This window comes from Panthera tigris, chromosome E3 (assembly GCF_018350195.1).
Source record: "Panthera tigris isolate Pti1 chromosome E3, P.tigris_Pti1_mat1.1, whole genome shotgun sequence".
Classification (NCBI taxonomy): domain Eukaryota; kingdom Metazoa; phylum Chordata; class Mammalia; order Carnivora; family Felidae; genus Panthera; species Panthera tigris.
The window spans coordinates 10,076,057-10,090,753 of record NC_056675.1 but is presented as its reverse complement, the minus strand read 5'-3'; the positions used below and the strand labels follow the sequence as shown (position 1 = coordinate 10,090,753).

General features: G+C 51.2%; 1 protein-coding gene and 1 long non-coding RNA gene across 5 annotated transcripts; one reads left to right on the top strand and one right to left on the bottom strand.

The window, feature by feature from the left end:
- Window positions 1–2,848: 2,848 nt before the first annotated feature.
- Window positions 2,849–4,464, bottom strand: LOC122234635. The gene is made up of 3 exons (XR_006212482.1): window positions 4,226–4,464; window positions 3,289–3,550; window positions 2,849–2,889 (listed from the first exon to the last, which is right to left on the bottom strand). It is a non-coding gene; the product is annotated as an uncharacterized LOC122234635 (long non-coding RNA).
- Window positions 4,465–4,642: 178 nt separating this feature from the next.
- TBL2 (transducin beta like 2) lies at window positions 4,643–14,697 on the top strand. 4 transcript variants are annotated; one of them, XM_042971207.1, is made up of 8 exons: window positions 4,643–4,937; window positions 6,652–6,782; window positions 7,018–7,202; window positions 7,675–7,826; window positions 8,166–8,292; window positions 8,580–8,732; window positions 8,965–9,167; window positions 14,495–14,697. In XM_042971207.1, the coding sequence occupies exons 1-8, from the start codon at window positions 4,808–4,810 to the stop codon at window positions 14,680–14,682; spliced, it is 1,269 nt and encodes a 422-aa protein (XP_042827141.1). In that variant the 5' UTR covers window positions 4,643–4,807; the 3' UTR covers window positions 14,683–14,697. The 4 variants fall into 4 exon arrangements, with proteins under 4 accessions (XP_042827141.1, XP_042827142.1, XP_042827140.1 ...); XM_042971208.1 differs by lacking the exon at window positions 14,495–14,697 and adding an exon at window positions 13,345–13,660 and having other exon boundaries at window positions 4,647–4,937; XM_042971206.1 differs by lacking the exon at window positions 14,495–14,697 and adding an exon at window positions 13,345–13,660 and having other exon boundaries at window positions 4,647–4,937; window positions 8,965–12,966.

Sequence of the window (14,697 nt, the reverse complement as noted above, 5' to 3'; positions counted from 1 at the left end):
GCAGAGAGACAGGGAGACACAGAATCTGAAACAGGCTCCAGGCTCTGAGCTCTCAGCACAGAGCCTGACACGGGGCTTAAACCCACGGACTGCAAAATCATGACCAGAGCGGAAGTCAGATGCTTAACTGACTGAGCCACCTAGGCGCCCGTAATTATTTTTTAGTGTTTATTTTTGAGAAAGAGATGGGGACAGAGGATTCAAAGCAGGCTCCGCACTGACAGCAGAGAGCCCAATGCCGGGATCAAACCCACAAACCCACAGACCTGAGCCAAAGTCTGACACTCAGTCCGACTCAGCCACCCAGGCGCCCCTAGCCACCTCTCTTTACTGTGCAGGTACCACGTGCACCCAGGCATTGAGTGCTATTTGTTGCCACAGACAAAGGTTTGAAGTGGCTGAGAGGTAAAATCCTAGCAGTGTGCTCTGTTTTCACCGCTCATACCCTTCCAGGAAGGTCCCTGTAAGACATCCTTTTGACCCTGTGTCCCCCCAGTAGATGCCACTTTCCTTTGAGAAAGTTATCTACACTTGCTCTCCCTCTCTCCTCCCCTCCCACTCACCCCCTGTCTTTGGTCTCCTTCTGCCAGCTTCCACCCCAGCCTCACCCCTGCACTGACTCACGCTCACTGAGGTCACAGGACTCCCTTGTTGCCAAATCCAACAACCACTTTGCAGTGCTCTTTTTCCCTCAATACTCCCCCACCACCCCTGGGCCCCTGGACCTCATTCTTGAACCCCTTTTTCCCTGTGACTCTTGAATTCTCTCCAGGCTCTCCCACCTGCCTGACAGTGCCTTCCCAGTGCCTGCTGTGGGAGGCTCTTCCTCCTGGCCAGTTCCTTCCTGGCCCACTTCTCACTTGGTGGCAAGCGTTAGGTAATACCATTCCCTTTGCCTTCTCTGCCGAGGACCCACTATTCTGCATCTGTCCTGCTCTGCCCCTGGAGCTACTCAAGCACATATCCCACTGCCACCCTGCCCCCTCCCTCTGAATGTTTCACAGCTCCCTTTGGCTTCAAGGAACAGAATTCATCATTTCTGAGACTGCAGCCCACAGTCTTCCATCTCAAACATGGTCCTTTTCGTGTTCCCCATCCCCAGGAAGGGTGCCACCACCCAGACATTTGTCCAAGCTGAAAACAGCCATCCGTTACCAAGGGCTGGCCAGTTGACCTCCATCCCCACAGCCGCCACCCTGGTCCAACAGAGCATCCCCTCCTACACAGTCTTGTACTGGCCTGCTGGATCCCTGGGAGCTACTTCTCGAGCTTAAGCGTGCATTTGAATAGCTTGGAAGGGCTTTAAAAAATCTTCACAGCCGGGTCCAGTCCAGACCAATTCAATCAGAAGCCCTCAGGGTGGAAGTTTAAACACTAGCATTTTTTTAAGGTGATTCCAATATGCAAGAACCACTGTAATCGAGGCTTCGAGCTGCAAATAACATATGCCTGGAACTCAAGTTAGTTAAATGGGTGGTTCAGAGTTTCTGAGTCTGCAGGTCTGGGATGGGGTCTAAGAATCTGCATGTCTAATAGTGCTGGTCCAGGGTCCATACTCCAAGAACTGCTACTTAAACAAAGGAAGAAATTTATTGTTTTGCCTAACACAGAGGCCAGGTAGGAAGGCCTCCAATCAATACAAGGTGGGTCTTCAGTTGCAGATTGTGAAGTTGTGTTTCCACTACTTCCTTCACTCCCGCTGCCCTCTGATGAGGCCAGGTTTCTGGGCCCATGGTCAAGGTGCTTTGTGAACGGGCCTTGCTACTTCTCTGGCCTCATTTCTCTCCACAGCCTCCCTCCCTTCACATTCCTCTGGTGCCATCAGCAACACTCACCCAGATGGGCTGCCAGAGCCACTCCCTTCCGCCTCCCCTGTCTGAATGCCCACCCCGCCAAAGGTATAGCCAAGTCTCACTGCCCCTCCAAACTCATCGGTACAGCTCCCTCCCTGACCTGCCCAGCCTTCCCAAATCCTGCTTTGTGTCATTGGTTGTCCTTCCACAAGTTGACTTTGGCTTCCAGCTGAGCCCTGTGACACCAGAGGTAAGAGCCAGGCCAGATCACCACCCACCAAGTGGCGAGTGGCGTGGCGAGTGGCAAGGTGGGAGGAGTATGCGTGCAGCCCATCTCAGTTTACTACCCACCCCAATGAGCTCTTTCTCTTGCTTCCTTGTTGACCTTGGGTAAATCACTTGATCTGAGCCTAGTTGTTGTTGTTTTTTTCTTTCCATTTGCTTAATTTCATAGCATCACTTGCCTTAAAGGCCACTATAAAAATCAACCAAATTCTTGATGTGAAAGAATCTTGTAGCCTTGACCGAGCTGTACACAGAATCCTACTCTTTCTTCTCCTTTTCCCCCACATCAACAGATTGGAGTCACAGATCTGCATGGGTTCCCATGTCACTCTTCCCCTGTGTGATCCCTGGAAAGTCACCTAATGAGCACCTCCTAGAGCATCAGTTTCCTAATCTGTGGGATGGGAATGTGAGATTAAATGAAATGCAAAGCTCCCAGATCAATCAATGTCACATGCAAAATGCTTGGTGAAGGAACTTTTTTTAAAAATGTTTACTAATTTTGAGGGACAGAGAGAGAGAAAGCACACACAAGCAGAGAGGGGCAGAGAGGGGGACAGAGGATCCAAAGCGGGGTCCACGTGGACAGCAGCCAGCCCGATGCGGGGTTTGAACTCACGAACCGTGAGGTCATGACCCGAGCCGAAGTTCTAAGCCACCCAGGTGAGTAAAGGAAGTTCTTCTAAAAGTACAGCTTTGTCGGAGCACCTGGCTGGCTAAGTCAGTGGAGCATGCAATTCTTGATCTCGAGGGTCATGAGTTTGAGCCCCATGTTGGGTGTAGAGACTGCTTAAATAAAAAAGTAAATAACCTAAAGGAAAAAAAAAGTACAGCTTTGTCTCTAGGTGATGGAGAAAGTGGTTCATGGCTGGTGCTACAGTTCTCAGTAGCAAATTAAAGAGGAAAAGCCCCAGGATGTTCTGGACCCCTCCCCTCCCCCTGCTTCCACCACTGCCCACGGCTGAGTCCATGCCAATCCCCCCACACACACCTCCAAGGACAAAAGGGAAGGAAATGAGGCCACCCTCTGTTTGCTGACTGGATCTATGTCCTCAACCGAGGTTATGGGTGTATCTGTCTGTCCTCTAGTCTCTAGAACATCCTCTCTCCTTAGAGGGTCCTTCTAAAGGCCTGAGAGCCTGCACTTCAGGAGAGGTTCCCTGTTGGGCATGGAAGCTTTGCATCTGGAATCCCTGACCCTGGTACTTACTCTGGGTTGTAGGGCTGGGAGCCCTGCTCCCTGTTCTGGGAACATTTCCTTTCTGTCCAAGCAGGTCTAATTAAAATACTATCAATTAGTCTTTCAGAATATCTCCTTTTTGGTTAGAGCTGAGTGAACTCTGTAGATTGTATCCAGGCCAATTTCCTGGTTTTGATATCACACTATAGTTATGTAAGATGTTACCATTGGGGGAAACTGGGTGAACGTTCGTGGAAACTTCCTGTTCCGTTTTTTCCAACTCCTTGTGAATCTATAATCTCAAAATACAAACATCTTGTTAAAAATCTTTTCAAGTTCCTTTCCACTTCCCAGCCCACCTAAGTCCAGGCCCTTATTATCTCCTTCTTGGATCCTTGCAAACACCTCCTGATTTTCCTTCTGTCTTTGGTTTTGGCACACAACTGATCTTCCCAGAGAATTTCAAGAGACACCAGTTTTGCCCTAACTCGCCCTGAAATAACCAGCAGAGGCTCCTTTCTTTTCTTTCTTTTTTTTTTTTTTTAACGTTTATTTATTTTTGAGACAGAGAGAGACAGAGCATGAATGGGGGAGGGTCAGAGAGAGAGGGAGACACAGAATCCGAAACAGGCTCCAGGCTCTGAGCTGTCAGCACAGAGCCCGACGCGGGGCTCGAACTCATGGACCGTGAGATTGTGCCCTGAGCTGAAGCCGGTGCTCAACCGACTGAGCCACCCAGGCGCCCCGAGGCTCCTTTCTGCTGGTTGGATTCAGCTGGCTCTCAAGGCTCTCCAGATCTTTCCATTCTTATCTACTACTTACTTTTTTTGCTCATGCCCTTGCCTTCCCAGAGCATCCCTTCCCAGCTCTCTGCTGAGTTTATTATTCCATGCTTCAATTCTAGGGCTACCCTTTCTCTCCTCCATTAATACCAAAAGCCCATCTAAATTTCCTCTGATGTTAAGACCTGTTAAATGGGAGTAATAATTCCTGCCTTGGCTCCTTGAAAGGATCCACTGTGGTGATGGCTGGAATAACGCCTTTAATAAACAATTATCAGTAAATTACTCAAGGAGAGGACTCAGCAGAGCCTGCAGAATTTGCCCCCCAGCTTGGGGGACAGCACAACCTCAAAAACCAGACCCCACAAGGGCCAGGCCCCGCCCCTCGGCACGATCCATGGGTGGGCCCTGCACAGCTGGTCGCTCCGACAGTCAGGCCCCGCCCCGCGAGACGCACCAACGGTTAAGCCCCGCCCGCGAGACGCATCGGCACCCAGGCCCCGCCCCTCTGGACGCGCCAACGGTCCAGCCCCGCCCCGCGAGTCGCACCAACGGTCAAGCCCCGCCCGCGAGACACTCCGTCAGCCAGGTCCCGCCCTTTTGGACGCTCTGAAGGTCAAGCCCCGCCCCGCAAGATGCCCAACGGCCAGACCCCACCCCTCGGGACGCGCCAACGACCAGGCCCCGTGCTGTGTGCGTGCGCGGTCCCGCGGAGGCGTGCAGGCGCCCGCTTAGTTAGAGGCTGAGGTGGCAGCGGCAGTGCAGTCATGGAGCTGCCGCAGTTGCCGGAGCTGATGGGCCTGTCGCTGTTGCTCGGACTGCTGGCCTTGATGGCGACGGCGGCGGTAGCGCGGGGTTGGCTGCGCGCGGAGGAGGAGACGAGCAGCCGATCCGCCGGTTAGTGGGGCAGGGGCGGGTGGGGGCGACCCACGAGGACCATGTTCCTGGCCTCCCACTGGTCCGACCTGCGGTTTGGGGGGGGGGACCCCGTGGGCCTCAGTTTCTCCTTTTGTTAAATGAGTTTCGCTTCTCGAGACGAGGTGCCGGCTCGCCGGGCTGGTCGCGCCCCTTCGGGAGGACTAGTTACAGCGTGGGTCCGGCGCTGCCACTTTCTCGGTGGCCGAGGACGAGGCGCTGTCCCGCCGAGCCCCAGCGTCTCCCCGGGGTTGCCGTGAGAGCCCCCGTAAACTCTCTCGAGCGCTCTGCTTGTTGGTTATTCTAGGAAAATAGGAAGGGTGAGGGTAGACGGGCACCATTTGTAAGTACTCCGACTCATTCCCCGACATGAGCAACGTTTATTGAAGTATATACATACTATCGCAGTAGGTCTCGGGACTTTTCCTTTAGGAAGTACACTGCCGCGTAAGAGAAGAACATCCGAAAATGTAAGTGAAAAATACACTGTAATAGGTGTCACAGAAGAGGTCAGTCCTAGCACCAGGAAACCCAAGGGTGGGAGTGGTCAGCCCTGCTTTTTCGGTGGGGAGGGGTCAAGAAAATCTTCGCTGAGAGTAGGAAACACGTGGTGTGGGGTCTTGAAGGATACACGGTCAGAGTTTGGCCAAGGAGGGAGGAAGAGTACTGCTGGCAAAGGTTACATGCATGAAGGCAAGGAGTTCTGAAACGGCATTTGGTATGCCCTTGCGGGGGGGGAGGAGGACGCTTGTGGGACAAGGCTGGAGAGGGCGGGTCGTGGTGGTCTCTGTATAGGAGCCTCGGGAGTTTTTTTTTTCTGTACGAATTAAGGAGCATCTGCAGTAATCTAACACATGCCCACTTTGCAACTGATCTGATTCTCAATTAGATTAGCTATTTTTTTTTTTTTAAGTTTATTTTGAGAGAGAGAGCGCTCCAGCAGGGGAAGAGCAGAGAGAAAGAATCCTAAGCAGGCTCCCCACTGTCGTCTCGGACCCAGACGCGGGGCCTCTGCGGGCTCGAACTCACAAACGGCAAGATCATATGACCTGAGCTCATCTCAAGAGTTGAGTGCTCAACCGACTGTGCCACCCAGCTGCCCCTAAATTAGCTATTTTATACAAAAGTGACTGGCACCATTTCTGGCACAGGACAGGTACTCCCTCAACAGGTACTGACTACCTCTCATCCTTGAGTTCCTTCTGGGAGTCCTCTGAGCCTTTAATACTCGTCTTGGGTACTCTGCTTCTCTTTTTTGTGTATATTGTCCAATTCTCACAACTTCTCTTTAAGGAAACCAAAGCCCAGAGCAATTAAATAACTTGCCCAAGCCCAGGACCACCAGGTTTGGTTGTGCACATTATTTCCTACCCAGGGATGTGTGGCCAAGGATCTGCCCCTTGTTGGCTGTGCTGTGTACCCACTGAGCTGTTCTTGCAGAGAGGGCTCCTTTTCTAACTTGCATTGAGGTGCTATGTGGACTGACAGCAAGCAGTCTCCTCAAGAGCCCTCGTGGTAGAGCTACAATCCAAACCCAGTCTGATTCCAAAGCCCTGTTTTTACTCCCATCACTCTCTCTCCTCGAGCCCGGGGCCTATCTGGTCATCTCTTGATGCTCCCTCGATTCCTGGCCAATTATAGGCGGTCAGAAATGCTTAGTGAGCGGATGGATAGATGACACGGCCCTTCCTCACAGGCCAGAAGGCAAATGGACTTCCACTTGACAAGTCCTTGAGATCCAAGAAGCAGAAACAGCATCAGCGAGTTCGCAAGGAGAAGCCACAACAACACAACTTTACTCACCGCCTCCTGGCTGCAGCACTGAAGGTACATGGGTACCCATGCTCAGCACACATATACAAAGACTCACCCCCCCACAGACTTCTCCTTTTTAGTGTTCTGTGCACACGACAGACCCTGCTGCCTCTGACCAAAATCAGTGGGGGCTGCCCCATCCTGTCCCCTCTCATCATACCCCATCAGCAGCTTGCTGTTAATCCAGGCAACAGACTCCGTCTACCCAAGGGGTCCCTGTTCATACTTCCTGCAACCCTTCCCTTAGAGCCACAGTGGGAACATATCTTGCATGGACTTTAGCAGCAATGGCAAGTACCTGGCCACCTGTGCAGATGATCGCACCGTCCGCATCTGGAGCACCAAGGACTTCCTGCAGCGGGAGCACCGCAGCATGAGAGCCAACGTGGAGCTGGACCACGCCACCCTGGTGCGCTTCAGCCCTGACTGCAGGTGCGACAGGATGGAGCCTCAGCTGTGCCTGCAGAAGCCCAGGCTTCTGTCCTTCCCATACCTGACTTGGGATGGTGAGGGGGGACCCTGGGTCTCCCTGGGGGTGGCAGAAAGAGAACCGGACAGCTTGAGCACCGCCCGGGGCTCCCTGGAGGTCTGTGTATTTTACGCAGCAAGGAAGCAGAGAGGGGAAGGTGTGTTCCTGCTTGGGAAGTACCAAAGCCTGGCTCCAGATTCGTCTTGGGAGCTGTCGTGGTTTTCCGAACCCAGAGAGAAACTGAAAGAGCCAAAGCTGGGAGAGGCCTACCTTCTGAGGAGTAGTAAGAGGTTTTGAGCCAAGGGGTTAAGTTGCAGGGCCGGACTGGGGTACGAAGGAAGGCCCATGATTTTCCTCAGAGCCTAGCATAGGAACTGGCACACACAGGCCTCCGTGTCCAAACAAGTGAGTGCCTTGTCTGCTACTTGTCTCTAGAGCCTTCATCGTCTGGCTGGCCAACGGAGACACCCTTCGTGTCTTCAAGATGACCAAGCGAGAGGATGGAGGCTATACCTTCACGGCCACCCCAGAGGACTTCCCCAAAAAGCACAAGGCATCCGTCATCAACATCGGCATTGCCGACACAGGTAAGAGGCTTGCAGAGGACGGAGCTTACCTAAGACTAGAGGGAACAGCCCCAGTTACTGGCCGAATGAGTTAATGCTGCCTGAGAGTTATGCTCAGCCCTACTTTTGACAAAGGGACTCTGGCTCTGGGTTCCCCTGGAGTCCTGGGAGCCACAGCAGGTCCCCAGGGGAGGCAGGTAAGACCCACAGCGTTCAGCAAAATCCTAGTCTGTGGTGACCCTCGGTCCAGGAAGGGAGCATGGATACTTGGGACAGCGAGACCTTCGTAAGTGTCTGCGTAGAGGATGACATGTGGTCAGGGCCTTGACCTTGGCTCATGTCACCCTCCTGCCCTCTCAGGGAAGTTCATCATGACTGCTTCCAGTGACACAACTATCCTCATTTGGAATCTGAAAGGTCACGTGCTGTCTACCATCAACACTAACCAGATGAACAATACCCATGCTGCTATATCCCCTTGTAGCAGGTGAGGAGGGAGGGACTTGGCATCTGGGATGGGCAGAAGGCATGGCCAGGAACAGAGCAGAGAGCCCGCTTCAGATAGTGGAAGGAGCAGACCGGATGGAATCATGCGCAGTGGGGGTACCATGTATCTTCTAGCCTGGCCATGAGGATGGACCGAGGTCACATTTTTAAAAGCACAGTGTTATTGAGGTAGAAGATGATGAACTTTCTCGGGAATGAGGTTTAGCAGGTTGGCAGAAATAAAATGCCCTAGAGATGAAGTTGTAAAGGAATCTGGTTGTGTGACAGGTTTGTGGCCTCGTGTGGCTTCACCCCAGATGTCAAAGTTTGGGAAGTCTGCTTTGGGAAAAAAGGGGACTTCCAGGAGGTTGTGCGAGCCTTTGAACTGAAGGGTCACTCGGCCGCCGTCCACTTCTTCGCTTTCTCCAATGACTCCCGCAGGTGAGTGAATCCTCTCTGATGTCTTACCAGCGGCTCCCAGCCCCTGTTGGCAACCAGGGCCTTTTTTTTTGCCTATCTCTGCAGCAGCTCTGAAGTGGGTAGAGTGCCCGGCCCTCAGCAGGAAGTAGACCTAGCCGTGCACTTGGCTTCCTAGCTGGAGCCCCTAATGCTGTCCCAGTGCCCTCCCCTCCAGAGTGCACTGGGGCTTGAGCCGTGATTTTCCATGCTGCAGGATGGCCTCGGTCTCCAAGGACGGGACGTGGAAACTGTGGGACACAGATGTGGAGTACAAGAAGCAGCAGGATCCCTACTTGCTGAGGACAGGCTGCTTTGAAGAGGCGAGCACCATGCCGTGCCGCCTGGCTCTCTCCCCTGACGCCCAGGTCTTGGCCTTGGCCAGTGGCAGCAGTATTCATCTCTACAACACCCGGCGGGGTGAGAAGGAGGAGTGCTTTGAGCAGGTCCATGGGGAGTGTATCACTGACTTGTCCTTTGACATCACTGGCCGGCTTCTGGCCTCCTGTGGGGACCGGGCAGTGCGGCTTTTCCATAACACCCCTGGCCATCGGGCGGTGGTAGAAGAAATGCAGGGCCTCCTGAAGCGGGCCTCCAACGAGAGCACCCGCCAGAGGCTGCAGCAGCAGCTGACCCAGGCCCAGGAGGCTCTGAGAAGCCTGGGCGCCTTGAAGAAATGACTCTGGGCGGGTGTGGCAGGAAGGATCTGGCCTGCGCCGCGGCTGCCACTTCCTCCTCCCAGGTACTCCTCAGCTGGAAGCCTCTTGAAAGGAGTATTTGGATTTTCAGTGGCGGCTCCTCTCTCCTTTCCCCCATTGAAACTCTTCTTGCCTATTTTGATCTCTCTCTTCTTGCTGGTTGTGACTCCTGGCCTTACTTGACTTCCCGGTCTAATGACCAAGGTGCTTCTCTTTCTCCTGGGCCGAAGGGATGGAATCTGTCTTCACCAGGTGCTGAGGGAAATGGACAGTTGGAGAGAGAGGACATGGCCTTTGACCTTGGGGCAACACACCCTGGTACCCAAAGGAGTTTGCAGTTGTGGAAGCAAAACCTAGGGAACCCCTGAGTACTAACCAGCAGTTTTGCAGGGGTGGGAGCCTGGGATACCCTCCAATTACAGAACTGTGGGATTGTGTCAGGGAAGGACCAGTCTTAATCCAGGCGAAGCTCCGAATTCCATCAAAATGGAATTTAGGGATTTCCTTTGGTGCCTCAGTTTTTTTTCTTGTAAAATGGAGAATAATCCTCTCTCTTGGCCTCCTTACAAAGATGTTGTTAACGTATGCACATATAAAGTCCCTAGATTTGGAAGAAAAGTGGAAAAGAGTAATAATATACGTTGTCTGTTGGCCAATCTCGTTTCTTAACTACCAGGTAAATATGGGACTCAGTACTTTGAAACTAAATGAAAAAGAAAGAAACCCGTCCCTTGGGAAGGCGAAGTTTCTGGAACTTGATTATACATTTGGCAGCTGGTTCTTTAAGTTGTGTAGAGGAATGCTAGAATTCCAAGATAGGACTCCTCTCTGCAAGGAGGTTGTATTCTATCTGAGGAGACCTCTTTTCAGTTCATCAAATATTTGAGTGCCCACTGTGGGCCCAGCACAGCACTAGCACCGGGGATGAATACGAATAGGGCGTCATCTCTGCCGTCAAGGATGGCTAGTGGGAGAGAGGTACGCGTGGGTAGCAAGTGCTTTTTGCTAGTTCATTCATAGCTATAGAAGGCTGTTGGGAAAGTCCCGGCAAGAGACAGAATTGGATCCAGACGGAGGCGGTGGGTCTGAAGTTGAAGGGATAGAGTTGGTAAGAGGTGAGGCATTTACAAGTTCAGCTGCTTGGATTTGAGAATGCTTGGGTGTGGGAGAAGGGAAATGAGGCTCTAGGACGACTTGCGTCTTGGCAAAATTTATCCATCCGAAATCCCTGTCTTGCCCTCGGTCCCTGCGATGGGGGCCTCCCCTAGACATCCCTTTGAACAAGGCACAACCTTGGAGTTCTCTCTCGTTACTCCCTTTTTTGTTAATCCTTCCGGCCCACTGGCACTATTGCCATCCACTCCATCAGAAAATTCTTTTGGTTCTACTCCAGATTATGTCCTGAATCTGCTTTTCTCCATCTTTTCTGTTAACCATCCTGGTCCTAGCCACTGGCACCTGCTGGACTACGATAATCCAGCCTTCTCGTTGGTCTCCCTGCTTCTTCTCTTGCCTCGTTTACATCACTTCCCTGCATCCCACAGTGATCTTTGAAAGTGTAAACCAGATCACATTGTTCCCAAGCAAAAGCCTTCCAAAGGCTTCCTATCGCACCTGGAATAAAATCCAAGATTCTCATCATGGCCTTTAAGGTCCTGTGTAATCTGGCTTCTTCCTTCCTCTGTGAACCTCTTACCCCTCTCCCAACCACCCCAAACTTGCTGCTGTTATTTGACCAGGCCAAGTTATTTCCTGCCCCAAGTGGAACCTGTGCCCGTGCTGTTCCTCTGCTTCGAAGCATTTTTCCTGTTGGTAACGCAGTTCTCTGTTTCAGTTACACTTCGGAGAGACCCTCCCTGGCCACCCAGTCTGAAGTAGCCCTTTCCACCAATCCTGTCACTCCTGTCACGTTAGCTCATTTTATTTCTTTTGTGTGACTTTATCTGATCCGAAATGATCTCCTTTGAATATTTGTTTGCTTCGGGGGTTTCAGCTTAAATGCTTTAGGATGTCGAGTAGGAAACGCAAATGCATGAATTGGGCCACAGTTGCCTGGGTGTAAGACAGTGGGAGATCCTGGGAACTGAAGTGATCTCCAGAAGACACGTGTCCTGGCGGCGGGGGGGCTGTTACTTCTTATTCGGGAATCCCACAGAAGTTGCCTGTTTCAGAGAAGCTAGAAGTTGGTGACTTATTATAAAAAGACAAAAATGAAACACTGTGGACCAGACAAAACACTAATGTGGGCCAGATGCAGCCCACCAATCTCTCATTGGCAGCTTCTGGATTGTTCATTAGCCCACGGGAATGTGAGCTTCACAAGGGCAGAATCTTTGTCTATCTTGTTTGCTCGGTATCCCAAGCACAATACCGGGAACAGAGTAAGCGCTCGGTAAATACTGAAGTCGAATTGGGGGCAGTTAACAGATATTTCTATACCCTCTGTGTGTGCACCCTTCTGCTCTCAATTTCCATTGCAGTTTTATGCTCCTGATAAGACTTCTGATTGATAATGCTGTGCACATGGGTCCTGGTGAATATTTGCTTTCAGACGGTCAGAAGAATGAAGCTAAAACACTTCTTTGCATATCTGTTTGGCTCCGGCTTTACTCTCACTGTATATCCAGGAGAGAAGTGACCCGAATATGTTGAGTTACTGAAGTCAGAAGTCTTTGGTTCCAGGTTCGTCTGGGTCACTTACTGACAACCCTTGAGCAGATAGATCACTTGGCCTGTCTGAGTTTGTTTCCTCATCTGTAAAATGGGAATAAATCCTGTGCAAAGGGCCTTGCAGGGCTGTGAGTTTCTAATGAGATCAGTGAAGTCCTACAAAAAAGAACACTGAGGCTTCCTGAGGACACTGCTCCTCTCACTAAACATGAGGCTGCTTCTCTCGTAAGCATGGAGAAGGTATCTGGATATTAACATAGAGCAGAGGCCGCCGTGGTTTTGTTTGATCAAAAATGTGTGTGTGTGTGTGAAGGCGGTGTTAATATTTTAGTAGTACTATTTGAACTTCTGTGGGTTTGCAATTTTTCAAAATAAAAAACTGGGGAAATCTTTAAAATGTATATAGCCTATTTTTATCAGTCATCAAAAATAGAAAAAAAGTGTAAACCACAAAAGTCCACATTTAGAGATCTATGAATAGTCTTGGTCAATTTCTATCAGGGTAAGAAGGATCCTCAATATTTAAGATTGTTCTGTAGCTGGAGATGACAGGAGGTGAGTAGAAAGCAGACACTGTCGTGATGAGTCCTCAGTGATAGTAGGTTATCTCAGCGTTAGAGAGACTGAACGTTGCCCCAAATTGGCCGCGTACCTAGAAACTTAATAATTTGGGGATTCATGTGCTTCTCTACACAATTCCAGTAACAGTCTTCTTGGCGAACAAGGCTTGGTGTCATACCCAAGTTTTGAGGCTGAGGCGCACTGATGGGCACGGGTTGGTGTTTGCAGAATCAGCCACAGCAACCGAAAGCGTGATTCATACATACGACCGTAGTGTGTCTTCTGAGATTGTGAGTGCATTTCCAAGGCTTCATTTCTTCAAGCTGCCAACTCATTCCAGAATTCGGGGCAGTTGGAAAACGAACACGGTTTCCACTTGCTTTCCGTTCTGTACGCGTACCTAGTTTTGAGTCTATTTGCCTTTTCTCCATCACATCAGTAGTGGCTCACGTTGAGCGCTAAGCATTTATTCCCCCATCAAACCACTCGTTTTTGCCGCAGTTATTCTCCTGGTAACCGCATCTTAGTTTTTATTTGGTGAAAACGACTTCCCTGACTCTTAATCCACATGATTTGTAGGGGATAGACACAGACTGGCATATAACCAATCATCAGATCCCTGGATTTTGCCAGATCTTTGGAAAAGTGATACCTTTCATTTTCTGCAGGGATTGCTTCGTAAGTAGGATGTAAGCTTATGACCATGTGCGTAGTCCTGCCCAAGAAGGAAGCTAGCACAGGAAAGCAGGGCCAAAGATGTGGAGACCATGTGCTGAGGTTGCTGGTGAGACTGCCGGATCCAGACACACCTAAGGTTTCTACTACTGGACTTGTCAGTTGTAGGAACCAACAAATCCCTTACTTACAAGTCCATTTGAATTGGGATACTCCCTGGAACCGAAAGAGCCTTAACATCAGTATTATTAGAGTGTTGAAGTAAATTGCCCGAGGCACATAATAAATGGCACACTCACAGATGTTTCAGTTTCGGCCTATCTGGTACTAAAGTACGTGTCTTTAGTCATCAGGCGCACCCCCCCCCCCAACATTTGTGAAATCAGAGGCAAGAATGCAAATGGAGAACCACATGCCAGGTCTTAATGTCTAAAAGTTGTAAATCAAGCTGAGCCCAAATCTGTTCCACCCTCCTACCTTGACATAACATACTGGAAGGCCAAGTTTGAATTTGGAGTTCTCAGAGTCCAGTCTCTGCCACAGTGTGGTGTCACAGCTGGCCATCCAGTGGTCCAGGCCTCTCCTCTTCCCACCTGGTTCTTTGCCACATTGCGAGGGAACCCCAGCACACGCCTCCCAAGCGCCCTGTCGCTGCAAACCACCGTCCCTTGGCCACCCAGGACTTGGGCCCTAGGGTGTGCGCCATGGGGCAGCACTGCCTTTGTGAAAATGGACCTGGAGAGAGGCTCCTGTAGGCATCAGAAGCGGGCTTGGGTCACTTTGGACAGGGATTCCAAGGTCTAAGGTCTAACCTCAACTGTCGTCTGATGCGTGAAGTGAGGACACAAGCTCTGGGTGTCTACGTTTCCCTGGCCCCACAAACCTGTGCCCCGTGGGCGGGGGCACGGCAGGAGGAGGCCACGACAGGTTCCCCAGAAGGCATCCTCTTTGCCCACACCTGACGCTGTTACCCATGCTTGGTTTTTTGCCTACGGTTTCAAGTTCACCCACCTAAGCTCTCCTTAACCCATCAGAAAGGAGATGGGTTTATTGTGTGTTCCCAGGGGGTTCAGCCGAGTATGTCTCAGAGTACTTCTAGAAGTTCTGGATATGTGGAAGCAACCCTGTATATTTTCTTAACAGGTACCTGTGGGCTGATGACTGGCTCTCCAGTCTCCCCTTTAAGTTCTTCCAAGCATCCCAGAGAGCAGCTGCAGGCGGGGTACCCGTGTGGGAGCCTCTTCCACCTCGATCATTCCTCCATCACGTCCCAGGATCGAGCCAACGGGAAGGAAGCCATGTGGGGAGCTGAGCACCCCAGCTTTCTCTAATAAACCGAGAGAGCT